Source organism: Callionymus lyra, chromosome 5, assembly GCF_982586985.1.
Source record: "Callionymus lyra chromosome 5, fCalLyr1.hap1.1, whole genome shotgun sequence".
Lineage (NCBI taxonomy): Eukaryota > Metazoa > Chordata > Actinopteri > Syngnathiformes > Callionymidae > Callionymus > Callionymus lyra.
Genome location: NC_141822.1, coordinates 3848878 through 3873082, shown reverse-complemented (window position 1 = coordinate 3873082; position 24205 = coordinate 3848878). Strand labels below are relative to the sequence as shown.

The window sequence follows — 24205 nt, the reverse complement described above, 5'->3', positions numbered from 1 at the left end:
GATACCACAAACAAATTTGTTTTCGGGCCTTTGGGTCACCTTGACCCAGAGACAAAACAAGGGATACCACAAACACATTTGTTTTCATTTTAACAGTTCACCTCGACCCAGAGACAACACAAGGGATACCACAAAAACATTTGTTTTTAAGCTTTTGGGTCACCTTGACCCAGACACAACACAAGGGATACCACAAACAAATTTGTTTTCGGGCCTTTGGGTCACCTTGACCCAGAGACAAAACAAGGGATACCACAAACACATTTGTTTTCATTTTAACAGTTCACCTCGACCCAGAGACAACACAAGGGATACCACAAAAACATTTGTTTTTAAGCTTTTGGGTCACCTTGACCCAGACACAACACAAGGGATACCACAAACACATTTGTTAACGGGTCTTCGGGTCACCTTGACTCAGAGAAACACGAGGTTTAAGAATGATGGTGATTGAATGACAGTAGATTTACTTGGAGACGTCTGGAGGTCGAAGGCATCAGGGCTGTGACCATGAGAAGAGATGGAATCATCACGTTCTTCATCGTGTTCCTGGTTCGCTGCAAACTGAGTCCAGGCTGAACTCAAGAAGACCTCGTCAGAAGATACAAGGACGTGTTGATCAAGTGATTCTTTACCTTCTCCAGGCAGAGAGAGTCTCACGGTCTTCTTCAGCGGTTTAACGACCTTCACCTGCGGAGCTGAGGCCGGAGCGAGAAGATGAAGGTCCACCTGCTGCAGAGACGGAGAAGGATTCACTCTGGAGAACATGGTGCGAGATGTTAGCGAGGAGAGCTTCAGTACCGATGCAGGTCCATCCAAGTCCTGCTCCAGCGAGTCGGCGATGTCCTGCAGAGCCGCGAGCTGCAGGTCCAGACGAGAGAGACGCGACGAGAACCAGATGGTCGGAGGTGAGGAACCAGGACTCCTGGAGATGCTGGTCTTGATGGCTCCACAGATGACGGAGTCACATGGTTCCTCTGGTGGAGGCGCGACCTGGTCTTTGACGGGGTCGTCGGGGTCGACAGGAAGTGACTCCTCGTCCATTTCTACCATAAACAACAACATATTACAACACATAAGTTCATCCTTATCCCTATATATATCCTATATAGTGTTTATATAAGTGTACATGTGTTTGTATATATGTGTGTGGATATATGTGTGGATATATACAAGTGTGTGTACATGAGTGTGTTTATACAAGTGTGTGTACATGTGTGTGTACATGTGTGTGTACATGAGTGTGTTTATATAAGTGTGTGTACATGTGTATGTACATGTGTGTGTACATGAGTGTGTTTATATAAGTGTGTGTACATGTGTATGTACATGTGTATGCACATGTGTGTGTACATGAGTGTGTTTATACAAGTGTGTGTACATGTGTGTGTACATGAGTGTGTGTACATGTGTATGTACATGTGTGTGTACATGAGTGTGTTTATATAAGTGTGTGTACATGTGTATGTACATGAGTGTGTTTATATAAGTGTGTGTACATGTGTATGTACATGTGTGTGTACATGAGTGTGTTTATATAAGTGTGTGTACATGTGTATGTACATGTGTGTGTACATGAGTGTGTTTATATAAGTGTGTGTACATGTGTATGTACATGTGTGTGTACATGAGTGTGTTTATATAAGTGTGTGTACATGTTTATGTACATGTGTGTGTACATGAGTGTGTTTATATAAGTGTGTGTACATGTGTGTGTACATGTGTGTGTACATGTGTGTGTACATGAGTGTGTTTATATAAGTGTGTGTACATGTGTGTGTATGTACATGTGTGTGTACATGAGTGTGTTTATATAAGTGTGTGTACATGTGTATGTACATGTGTGTGTACATGAGTGTGTTTATATAAGTGTGTGTACATGTGTATGTACATGTGTGTGTACATGAGTGTGTTTATATAAGTGTGTGTACATGTGTATGTACATGTGTGTGTACATGAGTGTGTTTATATAAGTGTGTGTACATGTGTATGTACATGCTTGTGTACATGAGTGTGTTTATATAAGTGTGTGTACATGTGTATGTACATGTGTGTGTACATGAGTGTGTTTATATAAGTGTGTGTACATGTGTATGTACATGTGTGTGTACATGAGTGTGTTTATTTAAGTGTGTGTACATGTGTATGTACATGTGTGTGTACATGAGTGTGTTTATATAAGTGTGTGTACATGTGTATGTACATGTGTGTGTACATGAGTGTGTTTATATAAGTAAGTAAGTAAGTAATTTGTATTTATAAAGCGCTTTTCTAGACCAGGGTCACAAAGCACTTAAACAATCAAAACAATATTCAATAAAGTATATATTTTAAAGATCAAGATAAAGTGTTTGTACATGTTTGTGTATATATAAGTGTGTGTACATGTGTGTGTATATATGAGTGTGTGTACATGTCTGTGTATATATAAGTGTGTGTACATGTGTGTGTATATATAAGTGTGTGTACATGTGTGTGTATATATAAGTGCGTGTACACGTGTGTGTATATATGAGTGTGTGTACATGTGTGTGTATATATAAGTGTGTGTACATGTGTGTGTATATATAAGTGTGTGTACATGTGTGTGTATATATAAGTGTGTGTACATGTGTGTATATATGAGTGTGTGTACATGTGTGTATATATAAGTGTGTGTACATGTGTGTGTATATATAAGTGTGTGTACATGTGTGTGTATATATAAGTGTGTGTACATGTGTGTGTATATATAAGTGTGTGTACATGTGTGTGTATATATAAGTGTGTGTACATGTGTGTGTATATATAAGTGTGTGTACATGTGTGTGTATATATGAGTGTGTGTACATGTGTGTGTATATATAAGTGTGTGTACATGTTTGTGTATATATAAGTGTGTGTACATGTGTGTGTATATATGAGTGTGTGTACATGTGTGTGTATATATGAGTGTGTGTACATGTGTGTGTATATATAAGTGTGTGTACATGTGTGTGTATATATAAGTGTGTGTACATGTGTGTGTATATATAAGTGTGTGTACATGTGTGTGTATATATGAGTGTGTGTACATGTGTGTATATATAAGTGTGTGTACATGTGTGTGTATATATGAGTGTGTGTACATGTGTGTGTATATATAAGTGTGTGTACATGTGTGTGTATATATAAGTGTGTGTACATGTGTGTGTATATATAAGTGTGTGTACATGTGTGTGTATATATAAGTGCGTGTACACGTGTGTGTATATATGAGTGTGTGTACATGTGTGTGTATATATAAGTGTGTGTACATGTGTGTGTATATATAAGTGTGTGTACATGTGTGTGTATATATAAGTGTGTGTACATGTGTGTGTATATATGAGTGTGTGTACATGTGTGTGTATATATAAGTGTGTGTATATATAAGTGTGTGTACATGTGTGTGTATATATAAGTGTGTGTACATGTGTGTGTATATATGAGTGTGTGTACATGTGTGTGTATATATAAGTGTGTGTACATGTGTGTGTATATATAAGTGTGTGTACATGTGTGTGTATATATGAGTGTGTGTACATGTGTGTGTATATATAAGTGTGTGTACATGTTTGTGTATATATAAGTGTGTGTACATGTGTGTGTATATATGAGTGTGTGTACATGTGTGTGTATATATGAGTGTGTGTACATGTGTGTGTATATATAAGTGTGTGTACATGTGTGTGTATATATAAGTGTGTGTACATGTGTGTGTATATATAAGTGTGTGTACATGTGTGTGTATATATGAGTGTGTGTACATGTGTGTATATATAAGTGTGTGTACATGTGTGTGTATATATGAGTGTGTGTACATGTGTGTGTATATATAAGTGTGTGTATATATAAGTGTGTGTACATGTGTGTGTATATATAAGTGTGTGTACATGTGTGTGTATATATGAGTGTGTGTACATGTGTGTGTATATATAAGTGTGTGTACATGTGTGTGTATATATAAGTGTGTGTACATGTGTGTGTATATATGAGTGTGTGTACATGTGTGTGTATATATGAGTGTGTGTACATGTGTGTGTATATATAAGTGTGTGTATATATAAGTGTGTGTACATGTGTGTGTATATATAAGTGTGTGTACATGTGTGTGTATATATGAGTGTGTGTACATGTGTGTGTATATATAAGTGTGTGTACATGTGTGTGTATATATAAGTGTGTGTACATGTGTGTGTATATATGAGTGTGTGTACATGTGTGTGTATATATGAGTGTGTGTACATGTGTGTGTATATATGAGTGTGTGTACATGTGTGTGTATATATGAGTGTGTGTACATGTGTGTGTATATATAAGTGTGTGTACATGTGTGTGTATATATGAGTGTGTGTACATGTGTGTGTATATATAAGTGTGTGTACATGTGTGTGTATATATAAGTGTGTGTACATGTGTGTGTATATATGAGTGTGTGTACATGTGTGTGTATATATGAGTGTGTGTACATGTGTGTGTATATATGAGTGTGTGTACATGTGTGTGTATATATGAGTGTGTGTACATGTGTGTGTATATATAAGTGTGTGTATATATAAGTGTGTGTACATGTGTGTGTATATATGAGTGTGTGTACATGTGTGTGTATATATGAGTGTGTGTACATGTGTGTGTATATATGAGTGTGTGTACATGTGTGTGTATATATGAGTGTGTGTACATGTGTGTGTATATATGAGTGTGTGTACATGTGTGTGTGTATATGAGTGTGTGTACATGTGTGTGTATATATGAGTGTGTGTACATGTGTGTGTATATATGAGTGTGTGTACATGTGTGTGTATATATGAGTGTGTGTACATGTGTGTGTATATATGAGTGTGTGTATATATGAGTGTGTGTACATGTGTGTGTATATATGAGTGTGTGTACATGTGTGTGTATATATGAGTGTGTGTACATGTGTGTGTATATATGAGTGTGTGTACATGTGTGTGTATATATGAGTGTGTGTACATGTGTGTGTATATATGAGTGTGTGTACATGTGTGTGTATATATGAGTGTGTGTACATGTGTGTGTATATATGAGTGTGTGTACATGTGTGTGTATATATAAGTGTGTGTACATGTTTGTGTATATATAAGTGTGTGTACATGTGTGTGTATATATGAGTGTGTGTACATGTGTGTGTATATATAAGTGTGTGTACATGTGTGTGTGTATATATAAGTGTGTGTACATGTTTGTGTATATATAAGTGTGTGTACATGTGTGTGTATATATGAGTGTGTGTACATGTGTGTGTATATATAAGTGTGTGTACATGTGTGTGTATATATAAGTGTGTGTACATGTGTGTGTATATATAAGTGTGTGTACATGTGTGTGTATATATAAGTGTGTGTACATGTGTGTGTATATATAAGTGTGTGTACATGTGTGTGTATATATGAGTGTGTGTACATGTGTGTGTATATATAAGTGTGTGTACATGTGTGTGTATATATAAGTGTGTGTACATGTGTGTGTATATATGAGTGTGTGTACATGTGTGTGTATATATAAGTGTGTGTACATGTGTGTGTATATATAAGTGTGTGTACATGTGTGTGTATATATGAGTGTGTGTACATGTGTGTGTATATATGAGTGTGTGTACATGTGTGTGTATATATGAGTGTGTGTACATGTGTGTGTATATATAAGTGTGTGTACATGTGTGTGTATATATAAGTGTGTGTACATGTGTGTGTATATATAAGTGTGTGTACATGTGTGTGTATATATGAGTGTGTGTACATGTGTGTGTATATATAAGTGTGTGTACATGTGTGTGTATATATGAGTGTGTGTACATGTGTGTGTATATATGAGTGTGTGTACATGTGTGTGTATATATGAGTGTGTGTACATGTGTGTGTATATATGAGTGTGTGTACATGTGTGTGTATATATGAGTGTGTGTACATGTGTGTATATATAAGTGTGTGTACATGTGTGTGTATATATGAGTGTGTGTACATGTGTGTGTATATATAAGTGTGTGTACATGTGTGTGTATATATAAGTGTGTGTACATGTGTGTGTATATATAAGTGTGTGTACATGTGTGTGTATATATGAGTGTGTGTACATGTGTGTGTATATATAAGTGTGTGTACATGTGTGTGTATATATGAGTGTGTGTACATGTGTGTGTATATATGAGTGTGTGTACATGTGTGTGTATATATGAGTGTGTGTACATGTGTGTGTATATATGAGTGTGTGTACATGTGTGTGTATATATGAGTGTGTGTACATGTGTGTATATATAAGTGTGTGTACATGTGTGTGTATATATGAGTGTGTGTACATGTGTGTGTATATATAAGTGTGTGTACATGTGTGTGTATATATAAGTGTGTGTACATGTGTGTGTATATATGAGTGTGTGTACATGTGTGTGTATATATAAGTGTGTGTACATGTGTGTGTATATATAAGTGTGTGTACATGTGTGTGTATATATGAGTGTGTGTACATGTGTTGATTGCGGTGAAAGTTCAAACCTGGACGATCCGATCCGTCCTGCACGTCTTCCCAGGCGCGAAGGTTCAGTCTTTGAAACACCGTTTCCTTCTGAACGGCCGCGGACGCCAGAGCGTGGAGTTCGGCGAGAGACGGCGTCGAGGCGGCGGGAGCTTCAAGGTCGACACGAGTCAAGTCAATATGACCTTCCAGGTCCGAGACGCTCAGGAACTGACGCTGGTGTGAATCCTGCGGATCAGAGACGTAAGAAATCCTCTTAAAGTTCGATTATATTTAATTATGGTTGATCTCACCAGGTTCTCCTGGAGTCTCTGAGGAACGTCTGCTGATGGACCCGAGGATTCTTGAAGGTTCTGCACGTGTTGAGCTGAACGAACGTAAAACACACGTCAGTAGCATCGACGTTAAACTCAAACATCTCTTAGAACATTAACTCACGTCGAGATCTGGTCTGAGACGACACAGCTTTATCCACAAGTGTTGACTCATTAGCTAAGAAGAAAAATAAACATTTTTTTTTATAGCAGTTTATTCTTTTTTTTTTTTTTAAATAAGTATTTTGTAGCATTTTGTAAATTAAATATTATTTTTTCCTTTTAGAGTAGAATTGACTTGTAGTAGTGCTTCACTAAGGAAGAAACTTCTTTTATATATTAATATTATATTATATTATTATGGTATAATACTGTTATTATCATTTTGTTATTACATCTTTATTCTTATAAATATGATGTTATTATTTTTGCACTTCATGTGTAATGAAACATGTATTTATATTCATTATTTTTCTATTTATGTTTCTTCTGCTGTACAAATAAAGCACATTTTACCTAATTAACCCAAATAATATTTAATTAGTTCCTCATGACATGTGTGTGATTATATAAGTGTGTGTACATGTGTGTGTATATAAGTGTGTGTACATGTGTGTGTATATATAAGTGTGTGTATATACCAGTGTGTGTACATGCGTGGGTATGTATAAGTGTGTGTACATGTGTGTGTATATAAGTGTGTGTACATGTGTGTGTATATATAAGTGTGTGTATATACCAGTGTGTGTACATGCGTGGGTATGTATAAGTGTGTGTACATGTGTGTGTATATACAAGTGTGTGTACATGTGTGTGTTTATACAAGTGTGTGTACATGTTTGTGTATATATAAGTGTGTGTAAATGTGTGTATATACAAGTGTGTGTATAAGTGTGTGTACATGTGTGTGTTTATACAAGTGTGTGTACATGTGTGTGTATATATAAGTGTGTGTAAATGTGTGTATATACAAGTGTGTGTATAAGTGTGTGTACATGTGTGTGTTTATACAAGTGTGTGTACTTGTGTGTGTTTATATAAGTGTTTGTAAATATGTGTGTATATACAAGTGTGTGTACGCGTGTGTTTATACGTATATATAAGTGTGTGTGTACATGTGTGTGTTTAAGTGTCCCCTTCAGTAACCGTCTAGTAACGGTGACCTGAACTGCTCCCATAATGCTTTGCCGCCCAGTCAACAAATCACAGCTGGTGATGAGTTTTGACATCAACATGGAATTTAAATACAGAGGCGACCAATCAGCTGTCGTCGCTTGATAGATCAGTGTGTAGAGCAGTTAAATATTTAAACAAATTTTTATAAAGATGTTGAGAATAAAATGTATCTTCAATGATTCTCAAGTAAAAAAGTGAGGTTTTCAAATATATTCCTTTGAACTTTTGTTAACGAACTATTTTCTCTCCAAACTTAATGAAGTAAAGACTGACGCTGGTCTGTGTTGGTGCAGGCGTCCTGCTGCTCTGGAGGATTCTTGAAGGTCGAAGCGAACGCATGAAGCTCAGCTGCAGTCGAGGCTGCAGCGTCTAGTAGTCTTTGGCCAGTGAAGGACGGGTCGAACGAGTCTGTGACGAGAAGAAGAAGAAGAAGAATGAGTCTGTGACGAGAAGAAGAAGGAGAAGAATGAGTCTGTGACGAGAAGAAGGAGAAGAAGAATGAGTCTGTGACGAGAAGAAGAAGAATGAGTCTGTGACGAGAAGAAGAAGAAGAAGAATGAGTCTGTGACGAGAAGAAGAAGGAGAAGAATGAGTCTGTGACGAGAAGAAGGAGAAGATGAATGAGTCTGTGACGAGAAGAAGAAGGAGAAGAATGAGTCTGTGACGAGAAGAAGGAGAAGAATGAGTCTGTGACGAGAAGAAGGAGAAGAAGAATGAGTCTGTGACGACAGAAGAAGAAGAATGAGTCTGTGACGAGAAGAAGGAGAAGATGAATGAGTCTGTGACAAAAGAAGGAGAAGAAGAATGAGTCTGTGACGAGAAGAAGGAGAAGATGAATGAGTCTGTGACAAAAGAAGGAGAAGAAGAATGAGTCTGTGACGAGAAGAAGGAGAAGAAGAATGAGTCTGTGACGAAAGAAGGAGAAGAAGAATGAGTCTGTGACGAGAAGAAGGAGAAGAAGAATGAGTCTGTGAAGAAAGAAGGAGAAGAAGAATGAGTCTGTGACGACAGAAGAAGAAGAAGAATGAGTCTGTGACGAGAAGAAGGAGAAGAAGAATGAGTCTGTGAAGAAAGAAGGAGAAGAAGAATGAGTCTGTGACGACAGAAGAAGAAGAAGAATGAGTCTGTGACGAGAAGAAGGAGAAGAAGAATGAGTCTGTGAAGAAAGAAGGAGAAGAAGAATGAGTCTGTGACGACAGAAGAAGAAGAAGAATGAGTCTGTGACGAGAAGAAGGAGAAGAAGAATGAGTCTGTGACGAGAAGAAGGAGAAGAAGAATGAGTCTGTGAAGAAAGAAGGAGAAGAAGAATGAGTCTGTGACGACAGAAGAAGAAGAAGAATGAGTCTGTGACGACAGAAGGAGAAGAAGAATGAGTCTGTGACGAAAGAAGGAGAAGAAGAATGAGTCTGTGACGACAGAAGAAGAAGAAGAATGAGTCTGTGACGACAGAAGGAGAAGAAGAATGAGTCTGTGACGAGAAGAAGGAGAAGAAGAATGAGTCTGTGACGACAGAAGAAGAAGAAGAATGAGTCTGTGACGACAGAAGGAGAAGAAGAATGAGTCTGTGACGAGAAGAAGGAGAAGAAGAATGAGTCTGTGACGACAGAAGAAGAAGAAGAATGAGTCTGTGACGAGAAGAAGGAGAAGAAGAATGAGTCTGTGACGAGAAGAAGGAGAAGAAGAATGAGTCTGTGACGAGAAGAATGAGTCTGTGACGAGAAGAAGGAGAAGAAGAATGAGTCTGTGAAGAAAGAAGGAGAAGAAGAATGAGTCTGTGACGACAGAAGAAGAAGAAGAATGAGTCTGTGACGACAGAAGGAGAAGAAGAATGAGTCTGTGACGAAAGAAGGAGAAGAAGAATGAGTCTGTGACGACAGAAGAAGAAGAAGAATGAGTCTGTGACGAAAGAAGGAGAAGAAGAATGAGTCTGTGACGACAGAAGGAGAAGAAGAATGAGTCTGTGACGAGAAGAAGAAGGAGAAGAATGAGTCTGTGACGAGAAGAAGGAGAAGAAGAATGAGTCTGTGACGAAAGAAGGAGAAGAAGAATGAGTCTGTGACGAGAAGAAGGAGAAGATGAATGAGTCTGTGACGACAGAAGAAGAAGAAGAATGAGTCTGTGACGAAAGAAGGAGAAGAAGAATGAGTCTGTGACGACAGAAGGAGAAGAAGAATGAGTCTGTGACGAGAAGAAGGAGAAGAATGAGTCTGTGACGAGAAGAAGGAGAAGAAGAATGAGTCTGTGACGAAAGAAGGAGAAGAAGAATGAGTCTGTGACGAGAAGAAGGAGAAGATGAATGAGTCTGTGACGAGAAGAAGGAGAAGAAGAATGAGTCTATGACGAGAAGAAGGAGAAGAAGAATGAGTCTGTGACGAGAAGAAGGAGAAGAAGAATGAGTCTGTGAAGAAAGAAGGAGAAGAAGAATGAGTCTGTGACGAGAAGAAGGAGAAGATGAATGAGTCTGTGACGAAAGAAGGAGAAGAAGAATGAGTCTGTGACGAGAAGAAGGAGAAGATGAATGAGTCTGTGACGAAAGAAGAAGAAGAAGAATGAGTCTGTGACGAGAAGAAGGAGAAGAAGAATGAGTCTGTGACGAGAAGAAGGAGAAGAAGAATGAGTCTGTGACGACAGAAGAAGAAGAAGAATGAGTCTGTGACGAGAAGGAGAAGAAGAATGAGTCTGTGACGAGAAGAAGGAGAAGAAGAATGAGTCTGTGACGAGAAGAAGAAGAAGAAGAATGAGTCTGTGGCGAGAAGAAGGAGAAGAATGAGTCTGTGACGACAGAAGAAGAAGAAGAATGAGTCTGTGACGAGAAGAAGGAGAAGATGAATGAGTCTGTGACAAAAGAAGGAGAAGAAGAATGAGTCTGTGACGAGAAGAAGGAGAAGAAGAATGAGTCTGTGACGAGAAGAAGGAGAAGAAGAATGAGTCTGTGACGAGAAGAAGGAGAAGAAGAATGAGTCTGTGACGAAAGAAGAAGAAGAAGAAGAAGAAGGTGTTTGTGACGTCAACAAAATGGCAGCCGTTCTGACGACACAATCAGTTGTTGATGGAAAACACCTGTTAGTGGAGATAAAGACTAAAGACACACGTTTCAAAAAAGACTAAAAGACAGACCTACAATAATAAAGTGAAATAAGGATAAAAGAAAGACTTTAAGACAGACTGGAAGACAGACCAAGAAAATACAGAAATAAAGACTGAAGTATAGGCAGAAAGACTGAAAGATGGATGAAAAAGGAAGAGTGAAAAAAACTAAACTGAAGACTTTTAGATTGAAAAAAAAAAGAGACTGAAAGACTGACTGAAGACTTGGGGAAAGACTGACAGACCGACTGGAAAACATACAGAAAGACAGACATAAAGACAGACTCGTAGATTGAAAGACAAACTGATGGATGGAAGAGAAACAGACTGAAAGATGGATATATTGGATAAATGAAAGACAGACTGAAAGACAGACGCATATACTGAAAGACAGATGGAAAGCAGACTGAAAGACTGAAAAACATACATAATAGAAAGACTAAAAGACAGACTAAAAGATGGAAGAGAAACTGACTGAAAGACTGAAAAACATACATAAAAGAAAGACTAAAAGACAGACTAAAAGATGGAAGAGAAAGAGACTGAAAGACTGAAAAACATACATAAAAGAAAGACTAAAAGACAGACTGAAAGATAGAAGAGGAACAGACTGAAAGACTGAAAAACATACATAAAAGAAAGACTAAAAGACAGACTGAAAGATAGAAGAGAAACAGACTGAAAGACTGAAAAACATACATAAAAGAAAGACTAAGAGACAGACTCATATACTGAAAGACAGATGAAAGATGGAAGAGAAACAGACTGAAAGACTGAAAAACATACATAATAGAAAGACTTAAAGACAGACTGAAACATTAAATTAACAGACTGAAAAGGGTACAGAAACAGACTGAAGGACATTGAAGGAAGGAAAAGAAACAAACTGAAAGACTGATATATTGAAAGACTGAAAGACAGACGGAAACATTAAAAAACAGACTGAAAAAGGTACAGAAATACAGATTGAAGGAGATTGAAAGAAAGAAAAGAAATGGACTGAAAGACTGATATGTTGAACAACTTAAAAATGGAGAGACAGACTGAAAGATGCAAATACAGACTGAAAGATGCAAATACAGACTGAAAGACTGAAAGAGAGACACAAACCTGTTACAAACAGCATCATTCAAATGACTTCATGATGATTTCTTTCATTCATAAAACAGCAGCAGAAACAGTTCAACTCTCACCACATTGAAAAGCAACATCTGGACTCTTGTCTTCCACGGATGCAGGTTCAGCAACAACTTCTTCTTTCGGCTGAACATGAGAAAATTAAATTAGGTTTTAAACATTTTTATAATCGCGAAGGTGAATTTTTACCTCTTGGACAGGAATGATCGACTCGTCGGGTCTGAACGTGACGCTCGTTCTTCCTTCATCAGCAGCTCTTTGTCGACGCTTTTGCCTGAAAGTCACATGACTGACTTAAACATTGTGTCAATAATGTATGTATTTAAACATTTAATTATTATTGTTTAATTCTTCAATTTAACAAGTTTCATATTCACATTGTTTCTATTCAATCAATTAATTTAAATTTTAAATTTTAAAATTAATATCTTTTTTTATTTTTTTATTAGAATAATTCAAAAATTTAAATATTTTTTTAAAATCATAGACTTATAAATTGAATATAAAACATTTTTATATTGAGTTTAAGAGTGAATGAGTTAAAATAATATTAAATTAAGGAATTTTATTTTTGTAATATGTAAATGAATAATGAATATCAAACTCTTTTTTTAAATTTAATTTAAATTAAATTAAATTAAATTAAATTAAATTAAATTAAATTAAATTAAATTAAATTAAATTAAATTAAATTAAATTAAATTTTAATTTAATTTAATTTAATTTAATTTTAATTTAATAAATAAAAAAATAAATGATTTAAAACATTTAAATTAAATGATTAAAAAACAACTTCAACTATTCAGTACAGAAATCATTGAAAAAATATTGATTATAAAATATTCCTCTTGAAATCGTTACCTTTTGCTGGAGTTAAAAGATTCACTTCCCGGCGACTGAAGTTCACTCTCGTGTTCGTTCCTCTTCCAAACTTCCGAACCCAAGACCTTCTCCAGAGGAACCAGACGGGTCACCTGAGGCGTGGGAATCATCTTCGGACACAAGAAAAACAAGATGAACTCACGAGTCGCGACGACAAGCTCTGGACAATCTTTACCGGTTTGTGACCCGAGTCCAGACGCAGCAGCTTGATGGTCGGCGCGTGTCCGACCGGAACCGCCATGAGCGGCACCGGTCTGGACGGAGGCGGGCCAGAGATCCTGGGCAGGGAGATGCTCCTCTGAGGACCTGACTGAAGGTGCAGCAGACGGAGACCCTGAGGTGCGGGGAGAAGAAGAGGGAACTCCTGCTGCTTGGGTCGTCCTTCTGAGCGAGTCTGAGAGTCTCTGCCTGATGGTCCAGGAGCGTCAGGAGCACCTTCGTGGTCCGAAGATCTGCCTCTTCTCCAGTCTCGCCGCATCAGGACCGACCCGGGCGGGTTCAGTTGAGACGCCGGGGTTTGAGGGTTGACCTGATGAGGTCCAGCGTTTTGAAGCTGAAGCAACTTCAGACCCAACATCTGAGGTGATGGTTCCTCTCCGGGTTCTTCTGCTGCAGCAGACGAGGAGACGTGGAGCTTGTTGTGGTTGGCTGTGGTCAACAGTCCCTGACATGACGGGATCAGATCTGAACCTCTTCTCAACCGAGCCCTCGGAGACTCGGCCTGGACCGAGAGAGGCTGCAACTGCAGGAAGAAGCATTTATTTTACAACATTTTAAAGATTATTTAAATAGTTTTTTATTTACCAGCGACTGATTTAAAGTAATGACTTTAATTCAGTGACGAACGATTGAATTTGAACTTTGACCTTCAACTTAATGGAGATAATGAACAAAACCTTTAATATTTAATATTAAAATATGTTTTATGAGAAGACATTCTATAACTTAAGAAACTACTATTTTTTATTTTAAATACATATATATATATATATATATTTATATAAATGATGAAATGTATATATGTTTATTTTTCAATTTTCTTCAAAATTAACAAAAAGGCCAGATAAAGAGTGAAAAAGTATAAAACCTAAAACAGGTAATGGTCTTGTTATGTTGAAAATGAATAATTAAAATTATTGAGTGTATACTGTAACATCTTATAACAACCTTATTAGCTGCATGCTACATTAGCAACCTTGTTAGCTGCAAGCTACATTAGCAACCTTATAAGCTGCATGCTACATTAGCAACCTTGTTAGCTCAAGCTACATTAGCAACCTTATAAGCTGCATGCTACATTATCAACCTTGTTATCTGCATACTACATTAGCAACCTTGTTAGCTGCAGGCTAGATTAGTAACCTTGTTAGCTGCAGGCTAGATTAGCAACCTTATAAGCTGCATGCTACATTATCAACCTTATTAGCTGCATGCTACATTAGCAACCTTGTTAGCTGCAAGCTACATTAGCAACCTTATAAGCTGCATGCTACATTATCAACCTTATTAGCTGCATGCTACATTAGCAACCTTGTTAGCTGCAGGCTAGATTAGCAACCTTATAAGCTGCATGCTACATTATCAACCTTATTAGCTGCATGCTACATTAGCAACCTTGTTAGCTGCAAGCTACATTAGCAACATTGTTAGCTGCAAGCTACATTAGCAACCTTATAAGCTGCATGCTACATTATCAACCTTATTAGCTGCATGCTACATTAGCAACCTTGTTAGCTGCAAGCTACATTAGCAACCTTATAAGCTGCATGCTACATTAGCCACCTTATTAGCTGCATACTACATTAGAAACCTTGTTAGCTGCAGGCTAGATTAGCAACCTTGTTAGCTGCATGCTACATTAGCAACCTTGTTAGCTGCATGCTACATTAGCAACCCTGTTGGCTGCATGCTAGATTAGCAACCTTGTTGATATATGTTGATCTATTTGAAGTGATCCAGTTGACCAAATCACTTTGATTTATTTTAAATGGTCTTTGTGTACATTTTGTCTCATTAAATAATGAAATATAACTTTGTAGTTTTCACTTTTCTTCTGAAAATAGTCAAGCACTAAATGTCACTCTGAGTTCTACGAAGAGAAAGAAGCCGCACCTGCTGTGAAGTCCTGCTGTTGTGACACTGATGTCCTGCAGGTCCTGGACTCTGATGCTGGTTCATGGGAGCTTGAGCGACTCCAGGTTTGAGGTCCACCTGCACCGAGTGACTGGCGTGTCGTGGCTGAGAAACCATCGTCGCTTGTTCGGGCGTAAAGTTCGAGGCTCGATACGAAGCCACGCGTGGGACGGAGTCGACGTTCGACGGCGTCATGGCAACGCTTTGCTGAGCTTGAAGGCTGGAAAATGAAGCTCCTAAGACCTCCACCAGGTTCATGTAGTTGATGTTCTGGAGATGATGACAAACAATCAAATCTTCTCACTCATTCCATCTTAAAACACACAACACCCAGTATAGAGGAATATTGTTGTCATAAGAATATTGAGTTGATAAATTTAACACTTTAAATGTTGAATTTTTTTTTATTTTTATGGAAAGGTTTATTTCTTTTTAGCATTAAATGTTTTTTCAACAAATTAAAAATATATAAAATAAATTATAAATAAATATAATTATTTTTTTAAAATAATAAAACACTTTATTTATTTAATTTAAACCTAGACTTTGATATTATAATCAAAAATATGTATAAAATCTGTAGCCAAGAGTCATGTGATCGCCTGTTCATCATGTGATTGGCTGACATCTTGATCATGTAGCTTTTGATATTGTCTGGTGACGATATTTTTTATATTGAATGTAATATTCTATGAATTAAAAATGCAGAATTCAGACAAATAGAAGTAATAATTGGAATAAGAATATCAAACTATGTGCAAAATGAATGCGTAGAAAAGATCATTCATTTTGAAAAAATCCTTTTAAAAAAAAATAAAGTTGCTATTTTTGAGTGAAACTTTTAATGAAGAAATGATTATATATATATATATATATATATATATATATATATTTTTTAAATAAACTTTTCAATTTTTAAATGATTTTATTCAATTATAAAATAAAAACGAATATAACTCTTCAATATATAAATTATTTAACTACATTTTTCAGAAAACAAATCACAGCTTGAAAAATAAATATCATTGAAACATTAAAAGTTTCAACATTTTAAATCATAAAGTTAAACTCTCAATGTCTCAATGACACACATAAACTTTCTTAACTCACCTGCACCAGTCGCACCAAGTCTTCACCCAGACGTTGTCTATTGGGCTCGTTCAAAGCAGACAGAGATGTGGCTCCACTGGCTGAGCAGCTGCTGGCCTGAGGTGCTGGAGGTCTTTCACCGGCGGTGGACGAGCGAGGAGGAGGCTCCTGCTCTCGCTCAGAGACCCCGGAGAACTGGATCTTCTCGGGCTGGACGGCGGGAAGAACCTGCGGCTCCTGGTGCGAAGAAGCCGATTTCATTCCAGGCGAGCTGTGAGAAGAAAGTGTTAATGTTCTCTCCTGGAGAGATGGACGTGAAGGTTCTCACAGAGATCCACAGCTGCTCATATGTTCCACTGACGCCTCCAGATCCTCCATCTTTAAACTCTGCAAACATTTGTTAGAATGAAGGACCAGAAACACAGAAGGTCGTGATGTCACCGATGAGTCAGGTGTGCCGATGTTCTTCTCCGACGGCTCTTCATCGACCACACGGGACGACTCGGAGCGCTCGCTGAGAACATCTGTGAAGGAGATCAAGGATCAATGACTATTATATATATATGTGTGGAGAACAACAACCATCTCTCTCAGACTCATCGTCCTCAGGCGGTTGATACGAGTCCAAAGTTGTCCTCTGGGCAGAGAAAGAGACGGAATCTTGGTCGTCAGAGTGAACTGAAGAGAGGATCAGCTCCTCTGGTTCTTCAGGATCACTGCAGCAAAAGGAAAAAACACTTTTTATTTATTCAGTAAAATAACAGTCTTTCGCATGTGTTTCTGGATTATTTCAGTCTGATCATGACCAATGTAAAAGTTCTGTGCTGTTAATATACGGAATATATATCAGTGTCATCAGAATATTAATGGTTGAATTGATCATCACAAACTTATTCACACTTTGAATGTTTAATTGAAATGTTTTGAAGCATTTCATTTTTTTTTTAAATAAATAAATAAAAATGATTTTTATATTGAAAAGTTCATATTGGCAAGTGTGTTGTGCATATCGAAAACATGTGCGATTATTGAACTTTTTTTTTTTTTCATATTTCATTGATTAATCAATTACTCAAATCAAGCATTTCTTAAATGTTCACTTCGACAAATCAGTGTCACGTTCTGTAAAGTTGTCAATTTGTACTTCTATGTCTCGTTGTTGTTTACGTCTCCGTCTTTTTGTGGATTGTGCGTCACAGCTTGTTAGGCTCGGTTGCTATGGCGACTCATCTTAGCTCAGTATATCCACAGAAGTAATACTACCTTATGATCTAGCCAAACACTAGTGATCCAGTGAAGTAATACTAACTTGTGATCTAGTCAAACACTAGTGATCCAGTGAAGTAATACTAACTTATGATCTAGTCAAACACTAGTGATCCAGTGAAGTAATACTAACTTATGATCTAGTCAAACACTAGTGATCCAGTGAAGTAATACTAACTTATGATCTAGTCAAACACTAGTGATCCAGTGAAGTAATACTAACTTGTGATCTAGTCAAACACTAGTGATCCAGTGAAGTAATACTAACTTATGATCTAGTCAAACACTAGTGATCCAGTGAAGTAATACTAACTTATGATCTAGTCAAACACTAGTGATCCAGTGAAGTAATACTAACTTATGATCTAGTCAAACACTAGTGATCCAGTCACTCGTCTCTTTCAACCTCCTTTGTTAAAGCAACATATTGTAAGAACTTTTCATCTTGTCTCAGTTGTTTTCTTACAAGATCGTGAACTTCCAAACAAACCTGTTCGTCTTCACTGTATGCTAACGAGCTAAGTTGTTAGCGTCATTTATAAAGTGTTATAAACAAGTGTAAACCTGTCCGTCTTCACCGTATGCTAACGAGCTAAGTTGTTAGCGTCATTTATAAAGTGTTATAAACAAGTGTAAACCTGTCCGTCTTCACCGTATGCTAACGAGCTAAGTTGTTAGTGTCATTTATAAAGTGTTATAAACAAGTGTAAACCTGTCCGTCTTCACCGTATGCTAACGAGCTAAGTCGTTAGCGTCATTTATAAAGTGTAATGTGTGCGTGTACAAGGATTTATTATTGATTTGGTGATATCACGACGCGCCGGCGGCTCCTCTCTGATGTCGCTCAGTTTCGTGGAAAACCGATGCAAGTCCCGCGAGACTGAGCGTTATAAGAGATATTTTTCTACCATCATGTCGAAACGCATAAATAAACGAAAGGGAAATATCATCGTTTTCCTCAAACACCTGCACCTCGACTATAGTACCAATAATATCAATATCGCAATTCAAGAAACCGATATCGAATATTGCACTAATTTCCAATATCGTGCAGATCTAAATACTATAAATAATATTTGTTTAAAGAAACAATAGCTTTGACTCACATGGAATTCTCTTCTTGCTGTAAATCCGCTTCCAGACCAGCGACGGGAGTCTGAGCCGACCCAGGACGTCCAGCGTCGCCGCCGCTCTCTCTCTCCACCTGCACCACAGGTGCGACGATCCAGCGCCTCTCAGGGACGTGCAGGTGCGTCTTGGAGGTCCTCAGGAGCGACGAGTACTTCTGCTCCAGCAGCGAGAGCGAGGTGAGGACGGCCGGCGCGAGGGCTTTGACTCGAATGACGACTCCCTCGTCGCTCGCCGCTCCTCCGAATCCTTTCATCTTTTTCTTTTGACCGTGACGTCCGAACAGGATCCTCCGATCCGCCCAGCGTAACATCCACTCCAGGAGTCGCCCCAGCTCCGGGAACCGAGCCTCTAGTTCAGGATCCGGGACCTGCTGCAGATCCGAGGCGGCGTCGACGGCGAGACCTCGTGAGGACGGAGCTTCAGGAGAAACACTGAGGTTCTGTTCGGCTCTGATCTGCCGCTGCAGGCCGAACAAACCCGAGCGCCGTCCTGGTCCGAGACCCGGAAGAGCGGAGACGGAAGTGCTGGTCGTGGACACGGGTGCGTCTGCAGACCGATCCTCAAACATCCGGACACAAGTCGAGGACCTGTGGCAGGATCCGGCTCGGAACACCGGAGTATCCGTGGACCTCCTTCCGGATCCGAGGCCGTCGTGGCGCCGGATGCTGCCGAGGACGTCGAAGGTGGACGAGTGAAGCTCTCGCCTCCTCAACTTGGAGCAGAAGGCCTTCAACAACGGAGGTTCAGCGTCTCCGTCCTGACTCTCCTTCTCCAGGACGTAACTCAAGAAGAGCTCCAGGAAGTTCAGATACTCGTCGTCCTCCAGCTCAAACTCCCAGGATCCCACCACTGGAAGTGGACTCTCGTGACACAACCTTTCCTTGTTCACGTCTTTCACTTCCGTCTTCTTCTTGTTCTCCTTGTCTTTTCCTTTTTTAACCCTTTTGAAGACGACAGTCAGACATCGTTTCAAAACATCTACGATTCGGATCACGAACCTGGTTTTGGCAGATGAATCCAGTGTGTTTTCGAGCGTGTCTCCGTCGCTGCCGAGCGTAGGAAACACACACTCTGTCAGAGGTCTCGGCGCAGAAGGTTTCCTGAGCCTTGAGTCGTGTTTGTCGTCCACGTCTTCCTCCACCTTCTCCCACAGGTGGAGCTCGGTCGGAGCCAAGTGTCTTCGTAGACGTTTGAGGTGTTTCCTTCTCTGTCTGCGTTTGTCTTGGATGAGAATCATCATCGCTTCGCCGTCTTCCTCCTTTTCCCCGTCTTTAAAAATAACAAAATCATGATATATATGTAAGCAAATGACAACTTTACTGTCATCGATCAAATAGATTTAACACACAGTTAAAGTAATCACTTGATTAACTGATAATGTTTCATATTTAATTCATAATAAATAATCATTTCCTCTCTTTAGAATCCATGTGCTCAGCTATTTCTCAGGTCACTTCGACACTCACACCGAGAAAGACAAAACAATCTGTAGATGGTGTCTCTGGACCAAGGACAGACATCTGCGTAAGTCAACTGATAAAAAGATTCTCTTTAGAAGATCAATCTGCAGTAACTTTCCACAACCAACACGTTCACGTATATCTTTATTAGTACACTATCACAACACCAGAGTCAAGTACTGGACAATACTACACATATATACTTGTTACTACACTATCACAACACCAGAGTCAAGTACTGGACAATACTACACATATATACTTGTAACTACACTATCACAACACCAGAGTCAAGTACTGAACAATACTACACATATATACTTGTTACTACACTATCACAACACCAGAGTCAAGTACTGGACAATACTACACATATATACTTGTTACTACACTATCACAACACCAGAGTCAAGTACTGGACAATACTACACATAAATACTTGTCACTACAGTATCACAACACCAGAGTCAAGTACTGGACAATACTACACATATATACTTGTTACTACACTATCACAACACCAGAGTCAAGTACTGGACTATACTACACATATATACTTGTTACTACACTATCACAACACCAGAGTCAAGTACTGGAGAATACTACATATATACTTGTTACTACACTATCACAACACCAGAGTCAAGTACTGGAGAATACTACATATATACTTGTTACTACACCATCACTATATATCGTATTGTACGTATCTTGTCACCATCTTTCTCAAATCAACTTTAATAACAGATTCTATAATCATGATATTAATTTCCCATCGTTTATAGTAGTTTTTTCAATGTAACATTTCTATCTATTGTTTACTTGTATAACTTCATATTCGTCTCTTCTTATGTACAGTATTTTAACGACAATGACTTGCAGCTTAAATGTTGTCCAGCAGAAATGTAAATAAATCAATTATTACCATGAAGGTTGCACGAGTTCAGCCTCTGCAGGAGAGAGAGATATTTCTCCCTCAGAGGGACTCGGACCGACCGCTCCTCCTCCGGGAAAGCTTGAACCAGCGTCTCCGCGACCTGTGGAGACCCAGCGAGAAGACATCGAGGATCAACGTGGGATCAAACATTTCGTTGAAGGTGTGGAGCTCACGAGCGTCACGGCAGGAAGCTCGGAGCCCAGGCTGAGCAGGACGTCCTGGAGAACCTCGTCGGCGTTGAGGAAGTGCGAGAACGGCAGGTAACGCCGAGCCCAGAGAAGAGCTTCCAGACAAACAGAGTCCACCTGAGGGCACCATCCAGTTACTATCTCAGGTCAACTTCAACCAGACTATGAACCCACAGTACCTCCTGGTTCTTCTTTCTGGCAGCTTGATACTTCCTGCAGGCGAGCGACAGCTGATCCCGGACGTGAAGCATCCAGCACAGACCGCACAGTTCCCTGAATCCACCTGCAAACATACGCTCAGCGAGAGCCGGGACAACACCTTCATGGAGGAGCAGATCCTACCGATGGTTTGAACCGCGTCCGACTTCAGGATCTCTCTTTTCGCCGCTCGGCCAAAGAATCCCCCGTGCGTCACGAACTTCCTCAGGCCTTCTGGGAAATCCTTCTCTTGTTGAGGGGCGGATGGGTAGGAATATTTCTTCTTCAGCTGATGGTTTAGAAAGAATATTGATGGGTGAATTTCAAGAAGATGTTCCTCATGAAGGTTCTGGAGCACCTTGAAGAGAACGTGTCTGGATCGGCGCAGGCGGCTGATGTACCACTGAGCCGCTGCCTGGCAACAACGTGCGGATCTGAAGAGCAGCAGCACTTTTTGCAGAACCACTGACACTTTGTGACGAGTTGTAACTTCTGCGATTTGTCCAACGGATCCAGTTTGATCCTGGAGAGAAAATATGTATTTATATTACACTTAAAAAAGTTACTTAAGCTCTAACAGTATGAAAGTATGTCAGTGTCATCAGAGTATTTAAGGTTTGAATTTAGAAAAAGAAATGTGGAAATATTAACAATCATCTAGTATCAACTATGGTGTCATTAAACATCAACTAGTATCTACTCTGGTGTCATTAAACATCATCTAGTATCAACTCTGGTGTCATTAAACATCATCTAGTATCAACTATGGTGTCATTAAACATCAACTAGTATCTACTCTGGTGTCATTAAACATCAACTAGTATCTACTCTGGTGTCATTAAACATCATCTAGTATCAACTATGGTGTCATTAAACATCAACTAGTATCAACTCTGGTGTCATTAAACATCAACTAGTATCAACTCTGGTGTCATTAAACATCAACTAGTATCAACTCTGGTGTCATTAAACATCAACTAGTATCAACTCTGGTGTCATTAAACATCAACTAGTATCTACTCTGGTGTCATTAAACATCATCTAGTATCAACTCTGGTGTCATTAAACATCATCTAGTATCAACTATGGTGTCATTAAACATCAACTAGTATCTACTCTGGTGTCATTAAACATCAACTAGTATCTACTCTGGTGTCATTAAACATCATCTAGTATCAACTATGGTGTCATTAAACATCAACTAGTATCAACTCTGGTGTCATTAAACATCAACTAGTATCAACTCTGGTGTCATTAAACATCAACTAGTATCAACTCTGGTGTCATTAAACATCAACTAGTATCAACTCTGGTGTCATTAAACATCAACTAGTATCTACTCTGGTGTCATTAAACATCATCTAGTATCAACTATGGTGTCATTAAACATCATCTAGTATCAACTCTGGTGTCATTAAACATCAACTAGTATCAACTCTGGTGTCATTAAACATCAACTAGTATCTACTCTGGTGTCATTAAACATCATCTAGTATCAACTCTGGTGTCATTAAACATCATCTAGTATCAACTCTGGTGTCATTAAACATCAACTAGTATCACAACTAGTATCAACTATGGTGTCATTAAACATCAACTAGTATCAACTCTGGTGTTATTAAACATCATCTAGTATCAACTCTGGTGTCATTAAACATCATCTTGTATCAACTCTGGTGTCATTAAACATCAACTAGTATCAACTATGGTGTCATTAAACATCAACTAGTATCTACTCTGGTGTTATTAAACATCATCTAGTATCAACTCTGGTGTCATTAAACATCATCTAGTATCAACTCTGGTGTCATTAAACATCAACTAGTATCAACTCTGGTGTCATTAAACATCAACTAGTATCAACTCTGGTGTCATTAAACATCAACTAGTATCAACTCTGGTGTCATTAAACATCAACTAGTATCTACTCTGGTGTCATTAAACATCAACTAGTATCAACTCTGGTGTCATTAAACATCATCTAGTATCAACTCTGGTGTCATTAAACATCAACTAGTATCAACTCTGGTGTCATTAAACATCATCTAGTATCAACTCTGGTGTCATTAAACATCAACTAGTATCAACTCTGGTGTCATTAAACATCAACTAGTATCAACTCTGGTGTCATTAAACATCAACTAGTATCAACTCTGGTGTCATTAAACATCAACTAGTATCAACTCTGGTGTCATTAAACATCAACTAGTATCAACTCTGGTGTCATTAAACATCAACTAGTATCAACTCTGGTGTCATTAAACATCAACTAGTATCAACTCTGGTGTCATTAAACATCAACTAGTATCAACTCTGGTGTCATTAAACATCAACTAGTATCAACTCTGGTGTCATTAAACATCAACTAGTATCAACTCTGGTGTCATTAAACATCAACTAGTATCTACTCTGGTGTCATTAAACATCAACTAGTATCAACTCTGGTGTCATTAAACATCATCTAGTATCAACTCTGGTGTCATTAAACATCAACTAGTATCAACTCTGGTGTCATTAAACATCATCTAGTATCAACTATGGTGTCATTAAACATCATCTAGTATCAACTCTGGTGTCATTAAACATCAACTAGTATCAACTCTGGTGTCATTAAACATCAACTAGTATCTACTCTGGTGTCATTAAACATCATCTAGTATCAACTCTGGTGTCATTAAACATCATCTAGTATCAACTCTGGTGTCATTAAAC

The 24205-nt window shown here is 38.4% G+C and overlaps 1 protein-coding gene across 6 annotated transcripts in view; it reads right to left on the bottom strand.

Annotated features, from left to right (window-relative positions):
* The window catches only part of cplane1 (ciliogenesis and planar polarity effector 1), a 57134-nt gene that overhangs the window by 9008 nt on the left and 23921 nt on the right, over positions 1-24205 (bottom strand). For 4 of the 6 annotated variants that reach the window (XM_087790522.1, XM_087790527.1, XM_087790523.1 and 1 more), the window contains exons 20-41: positions 21852-22016; positions 21638-21782; positions 21475-21578; positions 21281-21412; positions 21096-21207; positions 19709-19979; positions 18686-19651; positions 16896-17029; positions 16642-16837; positions 16335-16584; positions 15204-15494; positions 13267-13833; positions 13071-13201; positions 12399-12483; positions 12266-12335; positions 8259-8393; positions 6934-6987; positions 6789-6862; positions 6516-6723; positions 802-1046; positions 636-732; positions 471-575 (exon numbers count right to left, since the gene is read on the bottom strand). In XM_087790522.1, coding sequence (XP_087646648.1) covers positions 471-575; positions 636-732; positions 802-1046; positions 6516-6723; positions 6789-6862; positions 6934-6987; positions 8259-8393; positions 12266-12335; positions 12399-12483; positions 13071-13201; positions 13267-13833; positions 15204-15494; positions 16335-16584; positions 16642-16837; positions 16896-17029; positions 18686-19651; positions 19709-19979; positions 21096-21207; positions 21281-21412; positions 21475-21578; positions 21638-21782; positions 21852-22016 — 4537 coding nt within the window. The remainder of the gene's footprint in view (positions 1-470; positions 576-635; positions 733-801; positions 1047-6515; positions 6724-6788; positions 6863-6933; positions 6988-8258; positions 8394-12265; positions 12336-12398; positions 12484-13070; positions 13202-13266; positions 13834-15203; positions 15495-16334; positions 16585-16641; positions 16838-16895; positions 17030-18685; positions 19652-19708; positions 19980-21095; positions 21208-21280; positions 21413-21474; positions 21579-21637; positions 21783-21851; positions 22017-24205) is intronic. The other 2 variants (XM_087790526.1, XM_087790525.1) reach the window with 2 other exon arrangements.